The sequence below is a fragment of the Solea senegalensis genome, linkage group LG7 (assembly GCF_019176455.1).
Source record: "Solea senegalensis isolate Sse05_10M linkage group LG7, IFAPA_SoseM_1, whole genome shotgun sequence".
Taxonomy (NCBI): Eukaryota; Metazoa; Chordata; class Actinopteri; order Pleuronectiformes; family Soleidae; genus Solea; species Solea senegalensis.
In genome coordinates, this window is record NC_058027.1 from 5,947,468 (window position 1) to 5,974,279 (window position 26,812).

The 26,812-nt window shown below is 39.0% G+C and overlaps 1 protein-coding gene across 3 annotated transcripts in view; it reads left to right on the forward strand.

The window, feature by feature from the left end:
- Positions 1–26,812, forward strand: part of LOC122772492 (protein diaphanous homolog 3-like) — a 217,830-nt gene that overhangs the window by 114,916 nt on the left and 76,102 nt on the right. For all 3 annotated transcript variants that reach the window (XM_044030596.1, XM_044030597.1, XM_044030599.1), the window contains 2 exons: positions 2,340–2,504; positions 18,747–18,882. In XM_044030596.1, the coding sequence (XP_043886531.1) occupies positions 2,340–2,504; positions 18,747–18,882 (301 nt within the window). The remainder of the gene's footprint in view (positions 1–2,339; positions 2,505–18,746; positions 18,883–26,812) is intronic.

Here is a 26,812-nt window from a genome sequence, read left to right on the forward strand (position 1 = left end):
TACGCCGTGTGCAAAATACCATGTAGAGCGTCATTATTGAGTGGCTAACAATGGCTAACCTAAGATACATTTATGTTTCTGACTTCTTAACTGGAACGCCATGAACTCAGTGGTGACATCACTCCCATTCCTGACTTCCGAGATTTGATGTAAACCAAACGCAGCAGCTTTTCAGACATCAAGTCCAAGGATACGCAATAGACTTTTCCTCTTTTATTATGCTTTTCGGCTTTTTTGAAACAGATCCCTTTGATTTCTTTACACAATGCTTGTCAGTGGTGTTGGTGTCAATTGGTGTCAAAGAGCTCGTCCAGGCACCAGCAGCACATGAGAACTCACAGGTGTCACTCTGGTATCTGTGAAAATTCCACTTGGACTTTATGCTCCAATTGAGTTTGGAGTTGAAGTGTTATTGGTTAAGTGTTGCACTGAGCTCAGTGAGGGTGGTAAATTAGGACAGGAAAAACAGAGGGATAACAAGCAAATGAAGAATGGAAGAAATAAATAATGTAGAGGAGAAAGGCGGTGGGTGAAGAAAGAATGAACAAGAACTCTTGATAATGAGCAGCAGTGGACCACAACTGTCTTCAGAATAGTAAAGAAGTCAGGAGAGGGCAAACTTGAGGAGGAGAGATTTTTTTGCACCCCAAGATACTGATCATCCGTGGCTCTCAGCTTTGTCTTCATTTCTCTACGTCTTACTTTCCATCACCTGCTCAGCCCCATCCTTATGTCTCCTCTCCCCCCATATCTTGGCTTTGAAAGATATTACAGACAAGTCAATCTGTGAACAGTGTCTCCTGAACCACATTCACCCAGCTGTGAATAGGTAGTCTAATGCCCAGCCAGATTCAACTGAGACCAGACTTCCAATGGGTCTATCAATTGAGCCATAATGAAGGAGCTCAATAGGAGCCAGAGTGGCTGCCCACTCAGGCTGCTTATCTGCCTCGAGACAAGGATGTCGTGGTCATTAACAAGCTTTCTCGTCAGCAGCACGTCTTTTGGTGCAAAGGCCCCGATTGTATCCGCTCTGACTATTATTTATTTTTTTCCCCCCATCATCCCTTTTCTTTCTTTTACTTACTTTTTGAGCATTATTTTTAGAACTTTGCTATAAACTCACCAAACTAGGTGTGCACACCCCAGGATCTGAGAAAACTTTCAGAGCGATCCAATGAATTTTGTAGGAGGGATAGTTAAAAAAAATGTTTTGTGGTCCCACAACTTTCCACACCACTTCTGCCTACACCAAATCGTCATACTTCGTGAATTGTCTTTGTTAAAATTGACTTTGTTTGGATAAGAAATGCAGGAGATGTCTGTCTGTATTATGGGTTTGAGAAAGCGCCATCTCGTGGGAACAAATTCAAATGTGGCCTACGTTTGCTATACTCTGACATCAATCATTGATGCTCTTTCCCTTGCGACACTCAGCTTTCTTTTCTTTCTTTTTTTGAATTTAGCCACAGCAAAAATGTACCTTTCCAATGAGACACTCATTTAAACTCATCAAACTTTGCCCACATTTCACATTTTTATGGTTACTATTTGGCAGTCGAGGAGGTAAATGTTTCCTTGTCCAGTTTCTTGAGTTAGCAGCAGCACACCATCCAGCATATGGGAGTGTGAAGCCCTGGTCAATGCTGCATTCAGCTTTAATTCAAATGCATTCAAATTAGTTAAAAATCAATGCATGCTTTATTTTTGTGATGGTTTAAAATGTTTTTTTTTTTTTTTTTTCTTTCAGTTTTTGTTGATCTATTCCCAGTTGGCCTGGCTAGTTGATGAGCCACAAGGGCCTGTGTGAGAAAAAGGAGAAACAACGATAATAAGCTGAAGAGAGTGTGGTTAAAAGAAAAAGCTTAAGAAACTCCTCCAGAAATGTGCCAAACTCAGCAATGTGTTCAAAACCGGTTTGCAGAAGTGCCAGAAGTTGATAAGGTCTCCCATGATGTTTGGGCTATGATACACATTAAGTGCTGTGTTCAATAAAACATGACACACAGTGATGGAACGAGCGTCTGAGATCCAGTTTATTTCGTTTCTGAGCTGAAGCAGCAGTAGAATAGTAGTTTACTGTCAGAGGTGAAGAAGAGAACCACAACAACAGCTATGAGCTCTGCAACCTCTAGGGAGGACAGACGGGGTCTATTCACTGCTCTAGATTTCCATCATCCAAACTAGTCAATTTTGAATCAGGATATAGCACAGATTTTTTTGAAGATGTTTGCTGCATCTTTCCCTCTCTTAAAAATGAGTTACGCTGCTTAGTATCTTCCATTTAATGTATACTTATTGTGTGACGGCTGTGTTTATGACCTTGACCACATCCTCACAGCTTCAGCAAGGTCGCGCGGGAGCAGTACGGCAAGCTGAAAATCATGCACAGCAACATGGAGACGCTGTATCAGAATGTGCTGGAGTACTTTGCAATTGACCCCAAGAAGACCTCTGTGGAGGAGCTGTTCACTGATCTCAGCAACTTCCGTTCCATGTTCACTGTGAGTACGCTGTGCTGTACATTGACCCATGAATACATAGATTTCTGCGCCTCTCATGCGTGAAGTGAACAATTAATTAGAGCTCCGAGTCTGTAAATTATAGGTTATTTGTTGAAATTCTCTTCCCGTCTGGTTAATCATCAATAAATAAAGTTGTCCAGGGGGGAAACCCAGTGTAGAGCAATTCTGGAAAATCTGCAACTGATGTATCCCACACATTGAGAGAGCTTCAATGACACTGACTACATCATGTCCAAATCACCTGCAAGAAAACAAAGCATTAACATCCAATTACTCTTTTTTTGTGTGAATGACATAACCATCACATTTATTACAGTATTGTGAAGCTACAGTGGAATGTTTTTCTGGGATTTTTTTTCTTTAATTATTTAATGCTATATCAGGCTGTGAAGAGGATTTTAAACAAATTAGATAAAAAAAAAGCTACTCCAGGTTTTAAAATGTATTATCAGATATTGGTAAACATGTCAAGATCCCCCGATATGACTGATGAATAAAGCAGTAGACTGAATAGGCTGCTACCTGCCTACCTACACCTTCTAAGCTTGCATCCTCTTGCCCTCTCCTCTATTTTTAAATGTTTATATTTTGCACAATGACAATGATTTTTATCTACATCTGCTGTGACTTGAGTATGCAGAATAGTATGTTAATTTCACTACAAGAGATACTAAAAGACACCTCTACAGTTGGGCACAAGGACAAACCTATTGGTAGTGGTAACCAAAGTCCAATATCATGCGTCCTTATTGAAAACAAATGACTCGAGCTTTAACACATTTCTTCAAATGTGATATTCAATATCACAGTATTATTATCTAGTGGTTGTCACATGTCACAGTTTACTATAAATGTGGTAATATGTTGGTTTTGTTAAGAATGCTTTGAGGTAGCAATTACCCAGCAAGTGGCTATACATACTAAACAGAGAATCTTGAGTTATATGGTTTGTATTATCCATGTATGTGTTTGGTGTCATTTATATACTGATTTAGCTTTTAAAAAAAACTTGGCAAATGAGGCTGACACGGGACATAGTTCACTCTCAGGTGCAATAGAACCTCTCATGAGAAACCGAAGTGATTTGCATGTCTTTTACAGCTAAAACTGCGATGTCCGACTGCAGGTAAACAATAGCATGAGTGAGCACATGGCAAATGGCACTACATTAACAGAGCAACAGACTACATGTTTTTTTGGGTCATTATGAAACTATGGCAGGCTGCCAGAGTCTAGATAATTAATGGGACACAGTGATTTAGTTATTATATAGCACTGTTCCCTGTAGTAGAAGACTTTTATAGATTAATGTTATGATGATTGAAATATATTTAATACTGTGATAAATACAATCAAATGTATTATCTTTTATGTATTAATTGTAATCTCTCTATATTATATCATCTCACTGGCAGCTGTGTCTTGGCTACAGGCACGGTGTTTGCAAGGCAGCGTTCATAATGGTTTAATTAAAACATGACATTACTCGGGGGGCCTCATGTGGCCCACGCGCCACAAGTTTGAGACCTCTGCTTTGTTAGTAGGTAAAGTAATATCTAATGTATGTTTTGAATTTGAAAAGAGCTCTTGCCAATGTTTTATTCTTTGTGGTTAAATGTAAAGCAGAGCAGTGCTAGTCCTGTGTAGTCTAGTCCTGCCCAGATGTTTATGTCAAGACTGACTCTGTGGCCTTATCAGTCTGCTTCTACTGTGGAGCTGTGGAGAAGCACTGTGTCTAATCAGCAGGATTAGTGGCACAGACCACTGGGTGCAATAGATAATAGTAGCTAATTAGCCTGCCCAAGTTTCTGTCCTGCCCCCAACTTAACATCCACCACACAAATGGATTTCCATGCCTCTTTGTCTTTTTTCCCCTCTGCACAGTCATTATTTCTGCTTTAGATTTGCTTGTACGCCAATGATTTTTCTTTGAGAGTGCTGGTGGAGTGCTCATATTCCTGCTTTACATCTAACACGCAGAATTGTATTAGTGTCGTCAAGTACCTTGCCTGCAATGCAAGGTTATTTTCAGCTCAAATGCCATCATGCTTAAGTTTGGTTATTATGAAATGAAATGGCATTATTTGGTAAATTAACACCAGTAGCCAAACATAGAATTGTATTAACTTTGCAAAGCCTCTCTAACAATAAGGAAAGAATGGAGTATTGCAATTTTACTAATCACACAAACTAAAGCTAAATAAAGTAGAAATGGAGATCGAAAAACTACAGTTGAACGCAGTTCTTTCTCAGCTCAGTCATCATTAATGTGGTAATCGCAATTAATTAAGGGCCAAACATGATGCAATTTTTATTTTAATTTTTTTTCTTAAATCACCTTAATCATGCGTAGCATCTCTTGCACCATTGTTCACACAGTGAGTGTACCTGCTGCTATGTTTCACGTAGGGTTTGGCTTTGAAAATGCTCTAAATGACTCTCTGTACTCAAAACTAGAATGCACTTTGGAGTGGATACAGAAAGTGTTGCGTTTGTGACGTACAGTCTGTGCATAGTGAAGCATGTGATATTGGATGCTTGGATTGTATCGGATTGTGTTGGATTTAGCATTTTTCCCTTTCCGATGTCTTGTAACGGCTCATCCGAAATACAAACATTGACGTTCAGCTCAGTAGAGCTGTCACTTTTTATTCAAAATTCTCAAATAATCACTATGGTTCCCATAAAATGCATGCTGCCATCTCACTAGTGCCTATTGAAGTAGCACCCACATTTTCCTACCATATCATATGACAGTGCCAGCCGCAGCAGCGACAGCACCCTGGAGTTTAAAGCGTGCAGTGCATGAGAGAGCCTCATTATGTGTGCAGAAAAACCACTTGAGTTTGTAAGCACTGTCTTTGTTAGAGTCCTGGTGTTTGCAATTGCTTGTTTTTAACCACTTGGAGCAAATTTGGTCGATGTACAGTATGTGGGATCCATATTTATGCCATGATTCATCAGTGTGAAATCTTTTCAGCATAGTCCTGCTTCCATATTAGTACCTGCAATTTCTTGAAGACATTTAACCTTTAGCCAAAGTGTTTCTTTAGTCCTGCCTTCACCCCTGCTTATTATGCTGTCTTCTCTATGTCTGCAAAGCTGAGACTGAAGTACCTGCAGTTTCTCTACGGTCTTCAGGGGCTCGAGGAAATTCACAGACAGTCAGAAGAAAAAAAAAATGTTCCCAGTTGCATTGCTTTTAACCTGGCTATTCTTTTCTTCTACTTTTTTTAAACTCAGCTATTGATCCTCAAACCTCTGTGCTCTGATCCTTGCCTCACCGTAATAGCTGCAACCCAGTCCAGCACAACCTTTGTTGATATGTGAATCTGACCCAGAGCAAACGATACAAACCTCTGCTCCATGCGTTATTTTATTTTCTTTATTATTTTTTAAAGATTTATTGTTTTGGCCTTTTTGCCTTTATTGATGGAGACAGTAACAGTGGAGACGGACAGGAAAGCACAATAGGGCCAAGGCCAGTCCACGTTATCTGAAGATTACACACACACACACAGCTGCAGTTTTAAAAGACATGCATGAGCATTACATACACGTGTTGTATGAGTAAAACTCATTGACGTCTTGCTAATGTTGCGTTCCATTTGTTGTCGGAACTCGGATTTCCGTCTCGAAAACTCCTGCCTCGCACCCCTGTGCCTGGTCTCCTGTGAGGTGGGTGCGTGGCTATGCCTGGATCCTTACCCCCTCACATATCCACTAAAACGTGCATTCACAGACATACACACATTCCACTTTTCACAATTCAAACTAGTACAGCTGTTGTAGACTTTTCTCTATGTGGTTGTTAACAACTACTGTAGTTACTATACTCTTTGTCTCTCACTTTCTCACTTTCTTTCTCCCTCGCGTGATATTTCTCGCTCATTCCTTCATCTTCCCTTCCCCTTGTCTGTCCACTCCCCACCACAAAAAATAAATAAACAAATAAGAATGAAAAAAAACCAACATAAATAAATAACCGGGCGAGTATAACTGTCTCTTCCTGTGCAAATCTGTTCAAGGCCACGAGGCATGCAGACAACCACACTGCATGCCTAAGGTACTGGACAGGACGGGTTAAAAAAATGAAAATAAAACATTTTAGCATCAGCTCAGCTCACTTAGAATCTTGCCAGAGCAGGTACCAAAAAAGCACCAGATACCAGATACTGTCCCTAATGGCAAATATTTAAAACCAACTTTCAGTCACATCATTCCAGTCTTAATGCCAATGACTACAGAATTTGACATAACTGGTGTTGCCCTGAGACTTTTGCATAGCAGTGTACCGTATATATGACATGCTAATGGCATGGTGGCGTGCCAGTTCATGCTGTTGTCATCTCTTTTCAAATTTGCTCCATGGTTCAATCTCTGGCCTCGGAGAAGTCTTTGTGTTCAGACCAAACAAAAACAGTTTAATGACTCTGCCACTGAGGGGTGAACAAGTCAAGTGTTATAAAGACTAGCCTGAAATGGCCAAAACCCTCAAGGGAGCCATTTATTCCCCCTTGATAGGTCAAGGTATAAGCAGCTTTACACTCTTAGCAATTTGGTCAAATTGTCACATCATGCAGACATGTCTTAGGAGAAGCCAAGGCCAGGTCAATGAACATAGGCTTATAGTAAATCTCAGCACCGTAACCTCTCAGTTAAATCTGTGTCAGCATTTACCCTGCCGTGCCATGGCCCGTGCTAATAGGTGTGCACTGTTTTTCAACCACTGCCTGAAGTCAGCTAAGCCTTGAACTGTGTAGGTATATGTTGCTCAAATAATGTTTGTGTGTGTGTGTGTGTAAGAACGTCATTTTCTGTTGAGTTTTTTTTTATTATTATTTCACTTTATAGGGGAAGCTGCTTAGGTTTTATTTTTTGTCCACACATGCACACACACATACAGCATGCTCAGTCACCCATAGGAAGGAGACCCAGGGCGAGGCCGTACGTCTGACAGGAATCCAATTGAGCGTGTCTAATGGCGGACATCCAGGAGAGGCGGGGGTGGGGAGCAGACCTGCAGTGATGAAGGAGAGCGGAGGGCAATTTCCTTAGAGAGCTGCTTCTCTCTCTCTTTCCACTCTCTCATTTCAACATTACAGTTAGAAAAAAATAATGCTTTGTCAGAGAGCAAAGAAAGAAATACATGACTCTTCATATTGTCCATCTCTTCTTCGTTATTTCTCGAAATCAATTCCGCTTCAGTTTAGTTTTCAAAGTTTTTCAGTGTTTAGATCAGTCAGGCGGTTTCAGCGGTCACATGTTTTTTTTTTATTTTTTATTTTTTATTGCTAATCTGTTAGCAGATAGCATGGCCTTTCTGTGCTGGTCCTGAACAGTTTATTTGAATACTGCTCTATTATGTTTGTTAATAGTTTTGAGTTGTTATATATATATTTAATCTATATTTTGATATATATAATATGATGATTGATAATCATCTGCATACATTTGTGAAATGTATTAAATATTAAAAATTAAAATGTACCTATATATATATTGAGAAACAAATACATGGAGTAGAAAAAAATTATATACATTTTTATTTTATTATTGTAATATAAAGAGTCACTTAACACTTTTTAATATTTAGTTTAATATTGTTTGTGTTTATAGAAGAGTCAATTTCATTGTTTTCAAACAAACACATATCCTTTATTGAACATTAAAAACACAAAGAAATAAATCAGGTATTATCTGAAATGAAAGATAACGTTATTTTCTAAAAAAAAACAATAGATATTTTATTTTAGAGTGTATTCATAGTGTATTGTCACAAAAATCTTGAAATAAAATTTTTATGAGTCCAGAGAAACAACCTTTATGCGGATTTATATCCCGATATATCTCATATATCGGGATATTATTTATAAGCCATATCACCCAGCCTTACAGCAATATTGATTTGATTTATATTGTGATATATACCCGTTTTAGATCCATTATTTTTTATCTCTACAGATTTGTAGTCTTTGTTTATGTTTGCCTCTGGCTGGTTTGTCACTCAGTCTACCCCTTAAATCTGCATTTAAATAATAATCATTACAAAAAAAAGATTGTTGTGACATTTCCTACAAATATGTATGCATACAATTATGCAGATCCAGGTCAGAAACGTACATTAACATTCAGAATAAATATCTCAGTGGAGGAAAAGGTATTGCCAGTAATTTTGCCTTTAGAAGAGTCAAAAAGTGAACTTTTTCAGATTCACTGAGCAGTATTTCCTACCTTGTGGATGAACAAGGTGGGGGGAAAGGGCCGGCTGGTTCAAGTTGACAGAAAGACTATGAAAGGTTGGATATCTGTTCTTGTCCTCAGTAGAAAACCATTTTGGAATACAGCTTGAGGTGGAGGAGCAAGAAAAGAAAGACATGAGCAGAAATATGAGGCTGCAGTCAAAACTGTATAACATAGAGAGGTTGATCTGCTCAGTCTCAGTTTTTGCTGTGGCACGCTGAGGTTTGGATCAAAATTTGGCATCAGTTACATGAATCTACCCAACATGACTTGTGTCAGACAATCCAGGCTGGTGTTGATGGTGTAGCAAATGTTTTCTTGGCAGATTTTGTGACCATTTAATACCAGTCAGTCATCATTTGAATGCTAATACCACTCTGAGTACTGTAGCTGTTTATGTGCGTCCCTTTATAGCCGTAATTTACCAATCTCCTGTAATCGCTAGTTACAGCATGATGGTGCTTCATGCCACAAAAGCAAACATCGTCAAAATTGCTGTCATGAACATGACAATGAGTTTGTTGGCCTTGGCAAACACCGTGTCTGAATCCAACAGGACATTTGCAGATTCACAGCATGAGCGTCCATCTGACAAATCTACTGCAGGAATTATACGATGCAGTCATTTCGACATGGAGCACAATCTCAGAGGAAGGGTTCCAACATCTTGTGGACTAATTGCCATAAAGAATTGATGCTGAATTCTGAGCCAAAGGAAGAAGTAGCCAGTATTTGTGCAGTGCTCCTCACAAAGTGCGGGCTTAATTTATTTTTCAACAGTGTTGGGAATGTGACATTTAACTAAATGTCTTTCAAAATGAATGCAATTAAAAAACAATTATGCTACATTACAGAATTTCCCTCTGAGAAGAGTAACTTTTTAAAGTACTTTTACTTTACCAAAAATGTGAAACAATGACATTTAATGAAACCCCTTATAATGCATGTATCTGCTCAATCTCACTGGCAGCTGTGTCACACTGGGCCTTGCTCTCACTCACGGCAGCTTTCAAGAAAAATGGATCCAGTGTGCCGTCATCCACATAAAGCTCCTATTGTTGACTGTCCAAATATATCTCGAACACTCAGACATCCTTTTCAGTTCTTTCTCCATATCTGGATAAGCTTTGCCTCTCTGTAGGTAGGAAATGTTTGGCGTTTTTTTTCACGGGGACAGTTCCTCTCTTGTTAAATGTCATAGGGATTTTATTGATAATCTCATGGATAGTTGACAATAGTAGCACACCCACTACCATGTGGCCCTTCTACAAGCTTGTTAATTTCTTTAGCAGTGTCAGCTTTTGCCAAGGTAAAAGTTACCTAAAGCTGTAGCACAACCGCTAATGCTATACAGCTGTGGTTAGCTTGCATGTACTGTTCAAGTTTACAGTAGAGTTTCGCATAGGTGACAGGTTCTTGTTACCCTTCACTTAACTTGATTTTTACTGTGATATTCTTGTGTTTTTATCTAACAAATTCCAAATGTCTGTTATGCTTCTATCTTGCAATCGGGTAAAGCTTCACCACATGCATTTACACCTCGTATTAACATGCGCCTTCGGTGTCCACATCACAGTCCGATTACCATGTGTCATACCCTCTCATTTCACCTCCCCCTTGTGCACTGCCATAACGACAACAACATTGTTAGCCGTATGTGAAGTTGCACTATTGTATGGACTCCTCTTTACTTTTCCAAGCAGGGGAAAAAGTAGTCTTTGACAAGCAGATTGGATAACAATTCATCCTCAGTTATATATCTGTACTCACAAGTGGTCAGGCACCATCTAATTGTAATCCATTTTAATGACAGGTGTAAAGGGGCCCTAACAGGGTTCCCATGGGTCGTCAAATCGTAATTACTAGTGGTGTTGTGAACACTGGCCACTGTCTCTCTGCTGTTGTGTAACATTAGAAGAGAGTTATGTTAAAGGTGACATAGACCGTGTGTATCTGCGTCATTACCTCGTTTATGAAACCCTAAAGTTTCAGAACAAACAGTTCAGCCACTGCTGAGAAATTAGGGTTTTATTGTTTTCCTGGGCTCTGCGAAGCGGATCGGTACTTCCGTAGATTGATGATGTCATCAGAAAACCTCACCACTCCTCTCACCACCGTAGCGCCTCCTGGTGCGGGCACTAGTCCGGGCACATCCGGTTGCGTACATTCAACCGCAGAAGAAGAAGAACTACTCTAGTTGTAGCTGCTGAGATGCAGAACATCCACTGTGCCAGAGGGGGAGATGTGTATCTGAGAGCTAGCCTACCAATTACGTCACTTCCAGGTACCTGGCCAATTACAGGACAGTGGGAAAGCTCCTGTTGGCTGGCCAATCACAACACAGTCCACGTTCTGGGGGTGTGATTTTGGTCTGAAACAGCGCGGCTGATGAGAGCGTCAGTGAGGAGATATTTCGATCGGCTCGTTTGCGGCGATTAAGAGGTTTTTAACCATGAAAACAAGTTAATATATGTAAGTAGACCTCCATAACTAACATGTATGTGTGATACAAGCATTCGATGTCACCTTTAAATTACGTGATGCCTGGGAAATGCAAATTCCAAGATCTCTGGCTCACTGAAAAAAAAAAACCAAAGACTGACTCGCCCAAGATCCCAAGGACAATCACTTGTCCAGATGCAGAGTGTCCTGCAAATCAATAAAAGTGGATGCCATGGGTGAAGCGGCTCTTACAAGTTGTCCTCCCATCTTCAGGTGTGCCAGCACATTTGGTCCTCGAATTTGAGGGCATTGGTCCTTAAAAAGTCCTTGAATTTGATCAACCAACGTGTAAGAGCCGGCAAGGAATTCAGTAGTGTTCAACTTTTGTCCCTCATGATTCTTAAATTTAAATGACCTTTTTCATTTCATTTCATTGCCATTAGTGTTTAATTTAGTACAAACATCCAAGTTCCATGATTCATACATTGAGGATATTGACTGTGTACCTGCCTTAACTTTCGTCCTGTGGTGAAAAGCAAATAAAAGCATGCATACACACTACTAGGATTGTTAAGCAATATAGTAATCATTACCATCATCACCATTTTGAATACGCTGGTAGTTTTATGAAACCGTTAGCGCTGTTGTGTCTCAAAGCTGACGATGTTGCTGTAGGGTATGATTTAATGAATCAAAACTTAGCATCAAACCTGGATGAGCTGTATAGTAATTGGCCCACATTTGCATCACTGGCGTAAGAGGGCATCTGGTTTGATCTGGTTATTTATTTACAAAAGTCAAACTAATCATTTCTATGTAGTCCTTTGGTTTTAAAATACGTTGTCAAACGTAATTAGCAGTCTGATCCGTGAAGCTGTCATATTTCTCCACTGAGTAGATGCGAAATTGTCTGTGGTTTAGTCTCATTGTACAAGTACGTTGTTTTAGTAATTGAGCTTGACACTTTAATATGATGTGCAAAAAGGGGAGGACGTGTCAGAGTGTTGACAAATTTGACATTTGTATCATCCTAACGATCTATTTTTTACCTTGCACTACTTAATTTATCCCTTTTTTTTAAACGTATCATGTGTCACTTCCTGCGTTCTCTCCTTTTCCCTTCATTATCTTTACCCACAGTTTGCCTAAATGGATACCTATTAAGTCCGCAGTCATTAGTAAATTAGTGGTTGCCATGAACAACGGGTAGTCACACGACCAAATCAAAAATAATATCGGTGAATGAGGTGGTTTCCTTTAAAAGTAGGTCTCTGAACAGCTTGCTTCAGTCTCATTTGGTATTCATCTCCTCCTGCCACCCTACTTTAGAGCTCTCCTCCTGATTTTACTCCAAACCTGCTAAGTGGTACTTATCAGTATCATTTCGCACCATTGTCTTTCCATGTCTTGTATAAACCCGTGCAGTGCCTTTCAAACTGGAGCGTGACCTTTCATGAAGTCCATGATCATGAAAGTGTTTTTTTTTTTGTCTTTCTTTCTTAGTTCAAAACAAATGAATGACATACACACCCAATTCACAATTATTCCACAATATTCAAAGATTATAATGTTTTCTTAAAGGCACAGTGTGTAAAATTTAGGTGAAATAATTTCCATTTAGCAGAAATAATTTCTTAATGTTTTTACACACACATCACCTCATGAATTGTTGTTTTCATTACCCTAGAATGAGCCTTTTGTCTTTACATCAGGGGTGGGTCTTCTCAGCCGCTATGTTGGACAACTATGGTTTTAATCCATACTCCTACATGCTTGGAAGGAAAGGGTGTGGTGAGGGTAAATTCACCTGCATTCTGTACTTTTAAGTTGCCCTTTAAGTATAGTTTGGTGTTACTGTGACACTTCAGATTTTTTTTTTCAAGTTGAAAATCACCTTTTCAGCTTATGCGATACTTAGTATCGGTCCGATACTGGTCAAAATCACTAACATTTAAAATCTATACATCACATCATCCATACATCACGTCCTATATATCACATGCTACAGTATGCACACACTGTAAACATGTAAATCAAGCAATCAGCTGAACCATGTTGTTGCTGTTTATTTCGTCTTTATGCGAGCAGAATATTTGTTACACAATTAGAGAATTATGTCTTTGAAATAACTTAAAAGGTTATCACAAATGTGTCAACAGCTTCATAGTTTAAAAGGTCTTAATACGATGATATTGGTGTTGGTATCGGACGTGAAAAAGTGATATTTTGCCATCCCTGATCACTTGTACAGTCAGTAGACTCAATAAAAGGACATAAGTTAACTTTCCTTCAACATTAGAATTCATACACTGCACTCCCCTGCTAAACGGGGCTGTGTGAATAACACATGAGAGGGGAGATGAGGAAGAGGAAGATTTCAATCATGCGCTGTCTGTCTCTTGGCTCTGAATTGTTGAGCTGTTGACACCATCGTTTGAGTTTTAACAACCTTACCTCAGGGATCACAGAACATGTCCCCGCAGTGGATGCCGTACCGATCGATTTAATCTGTCTTAACAGACAGGCAGAATTTAATTAGATCGTTTTTTTGACAATAAACTACACACCTGCCCTAAGTTGGGTTGTAAGAAAATAATGATACTCTAAAATGTCGCAGTATTTCATGGCGTGATACTGCATCGATTCTTTTTGAAGTATTGTATCAATATGGGGCCACGTGGCGCTGTAGTGGCTCGCACCCTGGTTCGTGACCTGGTCTGACAACGAGCCTTTCTGTGCGGAGTTTGCGTGGGTTTTTTTCAGATTTTCCAGTTTCCTTCCACAGTCCAAAAGTATGCAGAGCAGCAGTCGCACTTGACTTTTTAGCTGTCGGTCATTATGATGGACCGGGTTGTGAAACCCGGCTACAATAACATTTATGGCACTTTAAGTTGTCAGGCACAGAATTTTATTTAGTGCTTTAATTTTTTCCACTGTGACAGCTGAGGGAGGCCACTAAAACACCACAGCGCAATGTCTCTGCAAATATAAATGATGCAAAGATACATAATTAGACAACCACAATTAAAATGTGAGCAAACTATTTACAAGAAATGAAACTGACCTTCTTTAGCCTGTCCTGAATGAACTCAAACCTTCCTCCTGCTCTGCAAGGACTTGGTGCTCACTTCGATTGCGATTGCCATTAGGTTCTGTGACTTTGTCTCAGACAGACGACTTCTCATGGCAGTTTTAATGTTGTTCTGAAGGCTGAAACCACGCTCTGCTGCCATACTGGCCATACGGACTGGAATCACCAGTTTTAAAGTCACGGAACATTTCTCCAAGCAAAGCGATCACACTGTGCTGTCAGCACCTGTCAAAATGGTGGACAGCCTTCAGATTTTGTCATGGTAGAAGAAAAAAGAAATCTCAGTTAACGCGACCGTAGGTGAGGGGTTAATTGGACCTTCAAAACTGACTGTAGATGTGAGTGTGTTTCTCCATATGTTTGCCCTGCAATTTCGCCTATGTCTGCTAAGCTGTAAGCTGAGATATGGAAATATTCTTCAAAATGTTTCTGACAGTGGTTTTGTGTTGTATTTAAGCAACCAACCAATAGTTAGCCATCTGACTCTCTCACCCTCCTTCTACTCCCCTCACTAGACAAAGAAAAGTTAATATTGTTCATGCATGTGTTATTTTTACAATGTGTGTGACCTTATAGTATCCCAATATATTGTAGTGGGATATGTCATATTGCCAGATTCTTGCCAACACACAGGCCTAGTCCTAAAACGCCATATTGTTGTTAGCGTTAAAGTTACACTGAATATTGTTTCATAACTTGTAGCACCTTAAAGGTGACATCGAATGCTTGTATCGCACATATATGTTAGTTATAGAGGTCTACTTACATATATTAACTTGTTTTCGTGGTCAAAAACCTCCTAGTCGCTGATATTTTTAACGAGCCGATCAAAATATCTCTTCACTGACTCTCTCGTCAGCCGCGCTGTTTCAGACCAAAACCACACCCCCAGAACGTGGACTGTGGTGTGATTGGCCAGTCAACAAGAGCTTTTCCACTGTCCTGTGATTGGCCAGGTACCTGGAAGTGACGTAATTGATAGGCCAGCTCTCAGATACACAGCTCCTCCTCTGGCACGGTGGATGCTCTGCATCTCAGCAGCTACAACGAGAGTAGCCCTTCTTCTTCTGCGGTTGAATGTACGCAACAGGATGTGCCCGCACCAGGAGGCGCTACGGTGGTGAGAGGAGTGGTGAGGTATACTGATGACAACATCAACCTATGGAAGTGCCGATCTGCTTTGCAGAGCCGAGGAAAACAATAAAACCCTATTTTCTCAGCAGTGGCTGAACTGTTTGTTCTGAAACTTTAGGGTTTCTTAAACGAGGTAATGACGCAGATACACGCACACACAGCGTTAATTGAAGCTTCCGGTCTATGTCGCTTTTAAAGGTAGCAGTTGATTAGTAAATTGCATATTTAGGGTCCAACTTGTGCGAAGGCTGTTCTGTATTCACATTGATATTTTTTTATCATCATCATCGCCTTTTTTTTTCACATAGCATATGCGCTTTGAGGGCCTTGCCATGTTCGAAAACTCATCAACCTTCGTGCCAACACCAGGAATTGAGAAAATGGAGATCTGACTTGATGAGTTTTGCGGGAATTATAGCTAAAAACATAATACTATATTTTGTGTTTCCTGGTGTCACGCAGCAGACAGACGTATCTGTATCTTGGTTACCATGGCAATCATGGTAGTGGCCAACAGTTTGTTTGCTCTTGTCTTTTTCATCTTTAATTTAGTGCGAATCGGTCCACATTGATAACATGCAAAGCCAGTCATTGCGCCACCTACTGGCAACAGGAAGTACACCATCGGTAATAGATGTTTAATTTACATAAAGCTTTCAGAATGTGTTCTACATTAGCTCTACACTGATGCGACAAATAATTGGTGGCCTCTCTAGTGCCACACGATGGCCATCGACATGCATGGATGGTGTGAGGGCCCATTTACTGCTCCTTGCAGCCTGAGTCAATCAATTTGAATTTTCCACTGTAATAGTTAAAAGTACATAAGAATTGAAAAGCATCACTTATGAGGGCAGACACTATTCCCTGACTCAGAAATATCATTGAACTCATAAAACTTGCATTTGGAACCCATGAAACTAGGATTCAGAATTAACAAACCATACAGTGGCAATGGAGATGGCCTTTGCCATTTATGTTCCCTGAAGGCCAACGGTAGATCCTCCTGCAGTCTGAGAAAGAAGTGTCACTAGAAGGATATTCAGTTGATTGCGATCTGTAACCTATGCCTCTAAATTAACTATTGAATTAATATGAACACATATATAGACTTTGTTGATTATCATATAGTCCAAATACATTTTGCCATAAAAATAAAAGTAAAAACCGAAACGTAATTTTGACAACATGGGCAGTTTTGTGTAACCTCAAGCACATGCTCTATCTCCAAGTCTTTCATGTTTATTTTGTTATATTGTTTTGTTAATGCCAAGAGCTTGTGTCTTAGTTTAGTTATACGTATGTTTCCAGCTACTCTTGGTGGATAGTGAAGTAAATATAAAACCTTTACCCACACAAAAGCAGCACCTGTAAACTGTGTTCTATTGAATTAAATTGCAGTTATTATAACTCACCTGTAGTTGACAGATTAGAGTGGCTACGGGGCTTTTAAGCAGAAACACTTTATGAATATTCAACAAGATTATTAATCAAGTATTCAAAGATGTTAATCCCCAGTGCGTGGTCGCTAGTGAAAGTAATGCAGGGTTCATAGCATGTTGAGCTTAGAGGAGCAGCTAACAAGATGCATTCATGCATGTAAACATACATGGAATCCACAAATAATATGTCTGCCGCTACTGTGCGATACCTTTTGTCTTAATGCAATCATAATGAAACATTTTCCAGTGTAGTATCTTGTTTTAAAATAATTACAAAAAGTCACTTTTGATAATTGTCTCTTTTTATATTCAAACAAGCAATAGTATATTCATGCCCTTCAGTAGCGGCCTTCTAGGGATGAGCATTTCAGGCAACTGTTGACGGGTTTTATCTGAGGATTATTCATAGTTGCTGCCACCCCCATCCCCAACACACACACACACACACACACACACACACACACACACACACACAGCCGTGCAATGTTCTCACAATAATTTACATAAACAGGCTCATTGTTTTCTTTTGCTATTCATTTATTTCAGTTCAGTGTGTGCTTGTATGGCGTGTGTTTATCTGTCCTTTCTCTCCTCTCCTCTATTCCCGCGCACACACACACACACACACACACACACACACTTCACAAGCGAAGTAAAAGTTATGTGTTAAATATTTCTCAAAAACAAAAAAATGAACTCATTTTAAATGAAAACCAGCTGTGAAACACTGCTGCTGGTGTGTGGACATTCTGCTCCTGACTTTGTAGCACAACACTGCAGGTTTAATAGTTTCCAAAAATGGAAATCTATAATGACTGTATTATAGGAAGGTCAGTGGCATTGTTATGTATTCACTGTAATATGATATTGGGTTAAAAGGTGCAACTGGATGCCATAAATAAAAAGCACAAGTAACAGTTGATATATAATTTCTGCTTCCATCAGTCCACATATTTTTCCTCTCCATTGTCTTGTTTTTCCTCAGTGTTTCTCAGCTGTGACATTTCAGTCATGTCTGCTGTATTTGTTGAATCTGTTTTTAACACATTCATATGTTATACCTTCTTAGCATGAAGCACTTTATTTGTATAATGCCTATGACTTCACTATCACTTCTGCTGAATATATATATATTTCCACTATATCTGTTCCGTTCGCTTGTGTGTCCGTCAAAGTTTTTTGTTTGACATTTCCGACCTCTTTGCTAGCACTTCTCAACTCATAAAGTTGTCACTGTCCCAGGAAATATATTATTTCAAATCTGGTGTGAAGTTGTTGTTTTTTTTTTGTTTTATTGAGGTTCCCCAGAATATTCCAGAGCGTTTACTCAACATTGTTGTGTCTATGTTAACGTGCATGAAATGCATAGAAAGATATGGCTGTAAATGTGTCAAAACTAAAGTCTCTCCACAGAAGCAGTGGGCACTATGTACTGTATCTGCAGAGAGAGCCGAGTACATGTACACTAGGCTTACATGTTGTCATTGTCATTTGATATGGTAGGAAACCATACATGCGACATACATCACGTTCAAACACATAGTAACACTTCAAACGCCAAATTTGAATCCCATTTCGAACAAAAAGTGACATCCGTATTAGTTTGGCATCTTAAAAAAGTGGGTCCTCACAAAGAAAGTTTGGGAAACACTGCTTCATATGACTTTTTTTTTTGACTAATTGAATGTGATAAAGATGTTTGTTAGGTTTGACAGCTCCCCCTGCCTTCGACAAGCTCCACACTACTGTAATTAACCCCACTTAAGTTATTTCTCTCTCTCTCTCCCTCTCTGTCTCTCTCTCTCCATATATATATGTATATATTTATATATGTGTATCTCTTTTTACATCCCTCATTCTCCCTCACAGCAAGCGCTAAAGGAGAACCTGAGGCAGAGGGAGGCAGAGGAGAAACAGAGGCGAGCACGAGCGGCGAAGGAGAAGGCTGAGCGTGAAAAGCAAGAGAGGCAGCAGAAGAAGAGGAGGCTGCTGGAAGTCAATGCAGGTAGAGGCCGCTCAATCCGCTTTCCCTGTCAACCTCTTGCGTTGTTAAGCCCTTTACAGGAAGCTGTGTGCTAAATCAATCTACAGTTAAACGGTGCAAGAGATCATTCAAAGACAATGACCTCTTAATTTAATTAAGAAAAAAAAAAAGAAAAACTGTCCACTGTCAGTGGATTGAAAGACACACATTTTCTCACAAAGCAGTATTGATCTGGAAAAATTAGAACGTACATCCAAAAAAATCTCTCTAACCTTTATATAACCAGAAATAAAACGCATTGAGATTAAAAGTTAATAAAGGCACAGATACATCCGACTCAAAGTAAATATCATAAAACGTAACTAATAATCTACTTAAAATACACAATAATATCAATTAAAGTGCACTTCGGCAAAACAACTACAACCTGTCTCCAAGTAATTTAAAAAAAAACTTCAAATGTCCAATCCAACAATACAAACAAAGCTTGTTCCAGGAGGAGGGAGCCAAATATTTAATAAGTATAAGACAATAAGTTTAAGTCCTGGTATCGAAGATTTAAGAATTTAAATATGCTGGTGTTTGGATCTGCAGGGGGACAATCCAGACCATTCAACACTCACAGACAACACGGAGAGACGTGTCTGCTCTTTATAGTTAGTGATGAATCTCAGAGCTCCATGGTATCCAGAGAATGTAAGCTTTGAGAAGATATATCCATATATAAAGACAGATGAGACCTAATTCTTAAAAATTTCACTTCCAGTCTTTTCATCCACATGCCAGCAGGTCTTTACATTTTGAATTTGAGGAGTTTTGTTTTGTCAGCTTTTGTCAAGCTTTAGATTTTCTAAAATTAGGGTTGCACCGAAATGAAACCAAAAAACTGAAAATCAGGAACCACTTGGCTGAAAAATGATTATCATTTCTCTGCACGCTGCTTTATCCCCACATCCAACTAATGATCTTTATGATGAGGTCAGATCAGTCAGGATGAAGTGCAGGGGATCAGAGATCTTAGTAAAACGGGCTGACAGACTGAGTGCTGGGTGGCTGAGTGCACTTTTCATTGTTTTCACTCCGTGGTCCGTCTCAAATTCTTTGTGTAGAAGACACTTTAGTGCTGCAATTAATGGAATAACGTCTGCCACAGATGCATCAGATGAGCTGATCTCTTTAGTTAACTGCTCAAAAGGGGGCAAGAAGAGAGAGAATGTTCTCCATTAAGAAACACAGTGAATGTCGTGGGGAGTTCATAATCTGCGCTGTATGCAGCCAGATTTCGCTTTTGTGCAAAGATACTCTCCAGCATTTAATAGGTACTGTTCCATTGTGTCCTTAAATCTTGTTGGAACCACTTTATTGGTGTTCCAAACTGATCTTGGGCAGATTCTAAGCGGGAATCTTCGGCGCATCGCTACCTAAAATTACAAGTTGGTTAGTCCAAAATAGCACTTAATTCATACATAGTGGTTCTAGGTAATAATATAACTTATTTTTTTGACATTTTACCACCACACAAGTGAACAAACTGGTCAGTATTTTTACAAGTATACATGTATGATGACCTTATACCCAGGTCAACTGATTATCCCATTATACCTGTGGCAACGGTGGTATTGGTAAAATGAAATTATATGCAATTTTATGTCCGTACACTTTTGCAAACAAAGGTTTTGCCAAACATTAAAATGTTACAGTCACCTTGTTTGTGCAAATAATTACACTCTAATCATTGACTTTTTTTGAGAATGCACTCTTTATTAGAAGATTGATTATTTTCCAATTAAAGACGTTATTTCTCAGACGATAACACAAAAGTCTAAGAAGTCTCATTGATGTTTTGGGCCAATTTAAAGCCTCAAACACATCGACTCAAGTGAAACAAAACAAGGATGATTGATTCTGTCTGTCCCTCCAATTACCCCGCACTGTTTTTAAGCTATTGTCGCTATAGAGATGAGAAAATAATAATCAATTTGAAAAATACTGCTTTTTTCCCCTTTGCATCCACTTCTTTTTTGGCTTCTGCCTGTAGGGGTCGCCTCAGCATCTGCCTCCATCGTGCTCCTTCCCTTTTGTCCTTGTTTTTTTCCCATTGCACATAAAATACAATTTTATTGCCACACAAACAGTAGATGTTTTGGAGGATTTATTGTTTTTTTTTAAGCCTTGTCCATTGTAGTTGCCCTCGGGGATTGTGTTCCTTGAATATTCACTTAACAGGTTCCATGGCTTTAGACATGAAAAAAGCAAATGTTTACCTCACGCCAGAGCATCTGGTTCCAACTCTCTCTCTCTCTCTTTTTTTTTTTTTTGCCCCATTCCCTTTTGAGCGCCACTGATGCCATAAACTTGTTCAACATTGCACAGCCTCCAGACCCACATCATGCCAAAAACTGATGCTGGCAGAGCAGTTTAGGTTTGGCAGCTTCACCTCTGCACCAGCATCTGACGTGACTGTGCCAGCCACTGTAACACTCCTGTAGACATGAGAGACAAGCAGAGTAAACCAACATGTTCTTTTCCAGTAACTGCTGTCTGTGGGCTCACCATCTACACTCTAACCAAGTTCACTCTTGGCTCAAACATTATTCAAACCTGTCCCCTCTTTTCCTTTTGCTCTGCTTTGAATTCCCCTAAATTGTCACTATTCCCCATAGAGGGCGAGAAGTTTCACATAGTGCTGTGCTCATCCAAAGTTTGAAAGTAATGAACAGGATTCTGGTTGGATGGCTTATGTGCTGTCTCTGTGTTAGTCCACTAATTGCACCATATCTCACCCTCTGTTATGCTGTGGTTATGTGAAAATACCAGCAATGGATTTAAAGCCAGAAATTAAGCACAAATATAGGCCAGTCTTAGACGACAAAATATTTTAAACGAGACAAAACAATCAAAACAGAAAAAGTTTTATTTCTGCTTAGATAAATGTAGAATAAAATGCAGTGTTGAGTGTTTAAATGAAACAGAGGGAGAGATACAGTATGTAGTCTGTGTAAATGTTTAGATATATTCTGTATTCTGTTCTGTTCTGATGAGACTTGCTTTTTGGTCAACTTACAAAACAATTTACACAACAGTTTGCTGTCAGCCAAGCGCGACACATACTGGAATCAACAATTAAATTGAGGTTTTCAAATCCAAATCCAAATTTGAAAACAAGAAAGAAAAAGAGCAAACCTCAAAGCCTACTACTTAATCATGCTATTTTATTATTGTTATGATTATTTCATTTTCAGGGCTGCAAAAATTGACCAAAAAACCATTTGATTCATTAACAACTACATTACTTCTCAGTTACTTTGATAATCAGCAAATTATTTACATGTTTATTGTTTTTTTTTATTAAGATAATAACACGTTATTTGATTTTAGATACTTAAATGTGCAATATGTTGTGGTTTATTTGCTCTTGTATGGTGGCAAACTGAATAACCTTACAACATTTTCTGCATTTTGTGGATGAAACTTGATTTTGATCGTTGATTTAAAAAGAAAATAATCAACAAATGAATCCGTATTATAACTGAATAACCTTACAACATTTTCTGCATTTTGTGGATGAGACTTGATTTTGATCGTTGATTTACACTTTTTGAAAATAATCAACAAATGAATCCGTATTATAACCAGTGTTGGGAACGTTACTTTAAAAAAGTAATTAGTTATAGTTACTCACTACTTCTTCCAAAAAGTAACTGAGTTAGTAACTGAATTACTCTATACTGAATTACTATAATAAAAGTAACTCCTTACCAGGGAAAGTAACTATTTGCATTACTGTTAAAAAAAAGTTGCTATATGTCAAAGAATTTGGATTTTTTAGTGTAGTTTTCACAAGTCAGTTGAAATGAGTAGAACAGACAGATGTACATAACTTAACTTTATATATTTATTGCACGTCGACAGACGGCAAGATGTTTATCCTGCACTTCAAGTATTATCTTTGTAAGAAAAGTAAACAGTTACACCATATAAAGTGCATTTAACTCAAGCAAATTAAATCAAACTCTCTCAACCAGAGACAACAAAAGTAAACTTTTAAACAACCAAAAAGTGTGTTTAGCTCTGTAGTCTTATTCTTAATTAAATAAATCAAACTCTCAATAATCGGTGTTTTTGGCAACTAACTTTGTAGATGTGTGTGCCATTGTGAGATGCTTCATTAAATTAGACGGAGTTTTTGCTTCGGGACATAATGTAAACATTACATGTACGTTCTTGCCTTTGATCACAATGAACTTGAAGAAGTTTTCGCCACAAACAATGAAAATCGGAGTCCTGACTCGCCGTCTCTGCTGCTTCATCGATTCTCTGTTTAGCTGTTGTGTGTGTGGCGCGTATGCTGGAATGCGTGAAACGTGACTCTGCCTTGGTCAATCATAATCGCTTACCTCGTTATTAACCCGCCTCCTCACTAGCTGTGGGCCAGGGGTGCGTTGGGATTACACCGTTTATTCAATCAATGCATAGTAACGCACCGCATTTTACGTCCAGTAACGTTAACGGCGCTGTAACGACGGGAAAAGTAATTAGTTACATTACCCCGTTACTGAAAAAATAACGCCGTTACCTGTTTTAAACGGCGTTATTCCAAACACTGATTAGAACTGGTAGTAAGTATGCTTGCTTTATGCAAATGTATGTCATCATCCGTCAGTGATGGCTAACACAAATCAGTAGATGTTTTACCCAAATCTTTTCTGCCCTACTTATTACCTATTTTGCTCAAGACTATGATGAGCTCCGTTTGTTTTCATTTTATCAGTGACAGAGAATTTGACTGTATATTTGATACCCTTGTATGAATTTGTGCGTGTTTAGTTCGAAACTAATATCAGCAGCTGGGGGGGGGGTTCTTTTCTCCCGTCGCTTGTGTGTATCATTTCAAACTTTTTCCATTTTGAGTAGTAGTTCAGAATAAACTGCAGCCAAATTTTTGTCAGAAAGGTTTATACAAATATGCCTTGAGCTTGAAATTTTATTTAGATACGCTCAGATTAAGATAAAGCTAAAGGGAAACTCTGTGACGGGACGATGTCAAACACACACACATGCACACACGCAGAGAGAGGGAGAGAGAGCGAGAGAGAGAGACTGTGGGGGGGATAAATATATGATTGGCATTGTGCTGCCAACCCAGGATGGGATTAACATTCTCTCTCTCTCTCTCTCTCTCTCTGTCTGTCTGTCTCTCCATTTCTCAGCCTGTTTATTAACTAAAGAGCTTTCTTTTTGTTTGTCAGGGAGGATTGTCCTCAATGGAGATTTTCTGTGTAATCATCTGATTATCCATCAATTCCCTAAAAAGCCCCAGAGATGCTGCACATCCACATTATGCTGAAGGGCACAGCAATGAGAGAAACGAAAGAAAGGAAGGAAAAAAAAAAAAAAACAAGGGAGGGCTCCTGGAGGAAATAGGAAATAGTGATTGAATTGAGCTTCTTTACCTGCTACAGGTACACTTGGTTTGGTTCTAGCTTTATCTGTTTATATATTCCAGAAATGTGCGGTTCTCCCTCTTTTTTTTTATTTATTTAAACATAAATTTGTTTAGTTTTGTTTTTTTTGTTTGTTTTACCTGCCAGACCAGACTTCCAAATAGGCAGCCTGGTGTTGCTGTCAATGCTGAAGTCTGGCATTCTGCGAGCGTCGGCTTACACCCATTTACATACAGCCCTATAGAGATTGAAATTCAGATTGAATAGGTGTATATCTATATTTTCTTCCCCCGTTTCCTTTAGCTGTGCCTGGTTTGTGTTTGACAAATCTGTTGCATTAAGTCCCAGGGTAGACCGGGAGCGGGAATGTTTGTGGAGCGACAAATTATACATCAGAGCGTTATTTAACATTCCTCCACATGGCTACAAGCGATGAACTATTAAGACGTCAAACAGGAGAATGGCGAGAGATGCAATCCTGCATGCAAAGATGCAAAAAAAAAAGGCTCTGAAACGGGGAGTGAGAAAAATCTGTATATGAAGTTAGAACTCATATGACATGCTTTATATTCTCATGAGCCATTTCTTATATATTACAGGCACAATATTGCCTCATTTACCATGCATTCATATGCTACTGTGTTCAGTTCCAGATGCTTTTACCATCATTGGGCTTTTCCGTTATACATATATTCGAGTCGACTCTACTTTTTTTTCTTTTCCTTTAGGGATAGTACCTGGTACCTGGTGCTTTTTTGGCACCTGCTCTAGTGAAGTGTCTTAAGTGCGACGTCTGACACAAGAATCAAACCCGCCATTTTTTAAAAACCGGCATGAGCGTTACAGCGAGCATACATGGCTGCTGTCCACAAAATTACACCGTGGTCCGTGGACGAGGTGCAGACATTTGTGTGTTTGGTAGCTGACGAGAGGATCGAGCTGAACTGACCTTAATGCACCATTTGAGTGTCTTTCTACGTGTTTAATCAATTTTCATTAATATATTAAATTAAACCAAATCTTACCTTCACTTAGATTTATTCACAAATGATCACACATACTTTGAATTAGTTTTGTGTAACATGGACATGAACCCTCAAGCCTGATGTATGAACAAACTTTATTTTTCAATATAATATAAATTTAGATCTTGTGTGACTTGGAAGCTTCATGAAATTGATTCACAACTTTTAAAATATCACTTGGTTCAAAGCACATTTAGATCAATACTGTGGTCTGCATATTAGTGTATTTGTATCTTTGACTTTATTGGCAATTATCAATTTGTATTGGGTAATTGTTTTGGGCTGCCAAGTGGAAGGGATTTGGGGTTGTAACCGGAGGGTCGCGCGTTCAATTCCCGGGATTCATTGAGCTCAGACGTTCCATTTTCTGTCCTTCGCTTTTCCATCCTGCACCAATTGACCGTATTTCTTGCCATTCTGTGGTCCACCTCTGCTACACACTGCTACAACCGGGTTATTGCCCTGATGGTAAGTGCCACATCCTGTCGAGTGAAGTGGCAGAAGGCACCAGTTCATGTCTGAATAGACGGTTGACATTGAGACACAGACAGGCTGTGTGTCCAGGCAATTGAAAGCGGCATCTGAACAGGCTGTGATCAAATAGATGGTGACTGAAGTTTCGCCAACTACATACAGCCTTTTTTTCTGGGGGTGGAGGTTTCATTTGGTCTCTCTTCCACCTTCCAGAGTTTATTCTTTACCTTTCTAATAAACACTTTTATCTTGTTGATCTGACCAGAGACATGTTACCTCTACAGTTTATTTTCTCCCAACAAAACGAACGGTTCTATTTCTTTTACGGCCAAAATGTGGGACTTTGAGCTTACTGTTGCTGCAATCATGAAGGTGTGATCACAAGGGAAGTAGCAGTGAACATATCTACCTTATATCTACATACATAAGCTACAGTATGAACAATTTGGAGAAGATACTGAATCGTGTAATCTGTCAATTACTTCCTCAATTAATTGAGTACTTTTGTGGTGTACAAGTCAGAATGTTGAACAGTGTTTCCCAAACCTCGAAATGATGATGTTCTCAGAAGTCTTGCTTTGTGAACAAAACAAGATAATCAGTTTTAATTATTTATCTGTTATATGGAGCAAAGACATCAGGTAGTATTTACATTTAAGCTAGCTGAAGAGCTCATTTTAATTATTTACAAAACACTCAAACTGATCAAATCAATTATCAGAATACCAAGGAGCCTGGTTGCAGGTGATCTTTGAACTTGTGCTCACAAAATGTCAACATGACACTGACCAAATCTCGATTACCGTTGCAAAAGAAAGTTTAAAAGTAGAAAATAGAAAAATACTGAGGTATTATTGAGGTAATGTAGGTGATGTAACATCAAAATGAAACAGCATTTCAGAGACATACATTTTTGACCTTCAGCCAAATCATTTTAACTTGAAAAGTAAGGCAACATGACAGTACAAAGATTAACCATTGTGTCTTGCAAGCTGAGATTTTCACTGG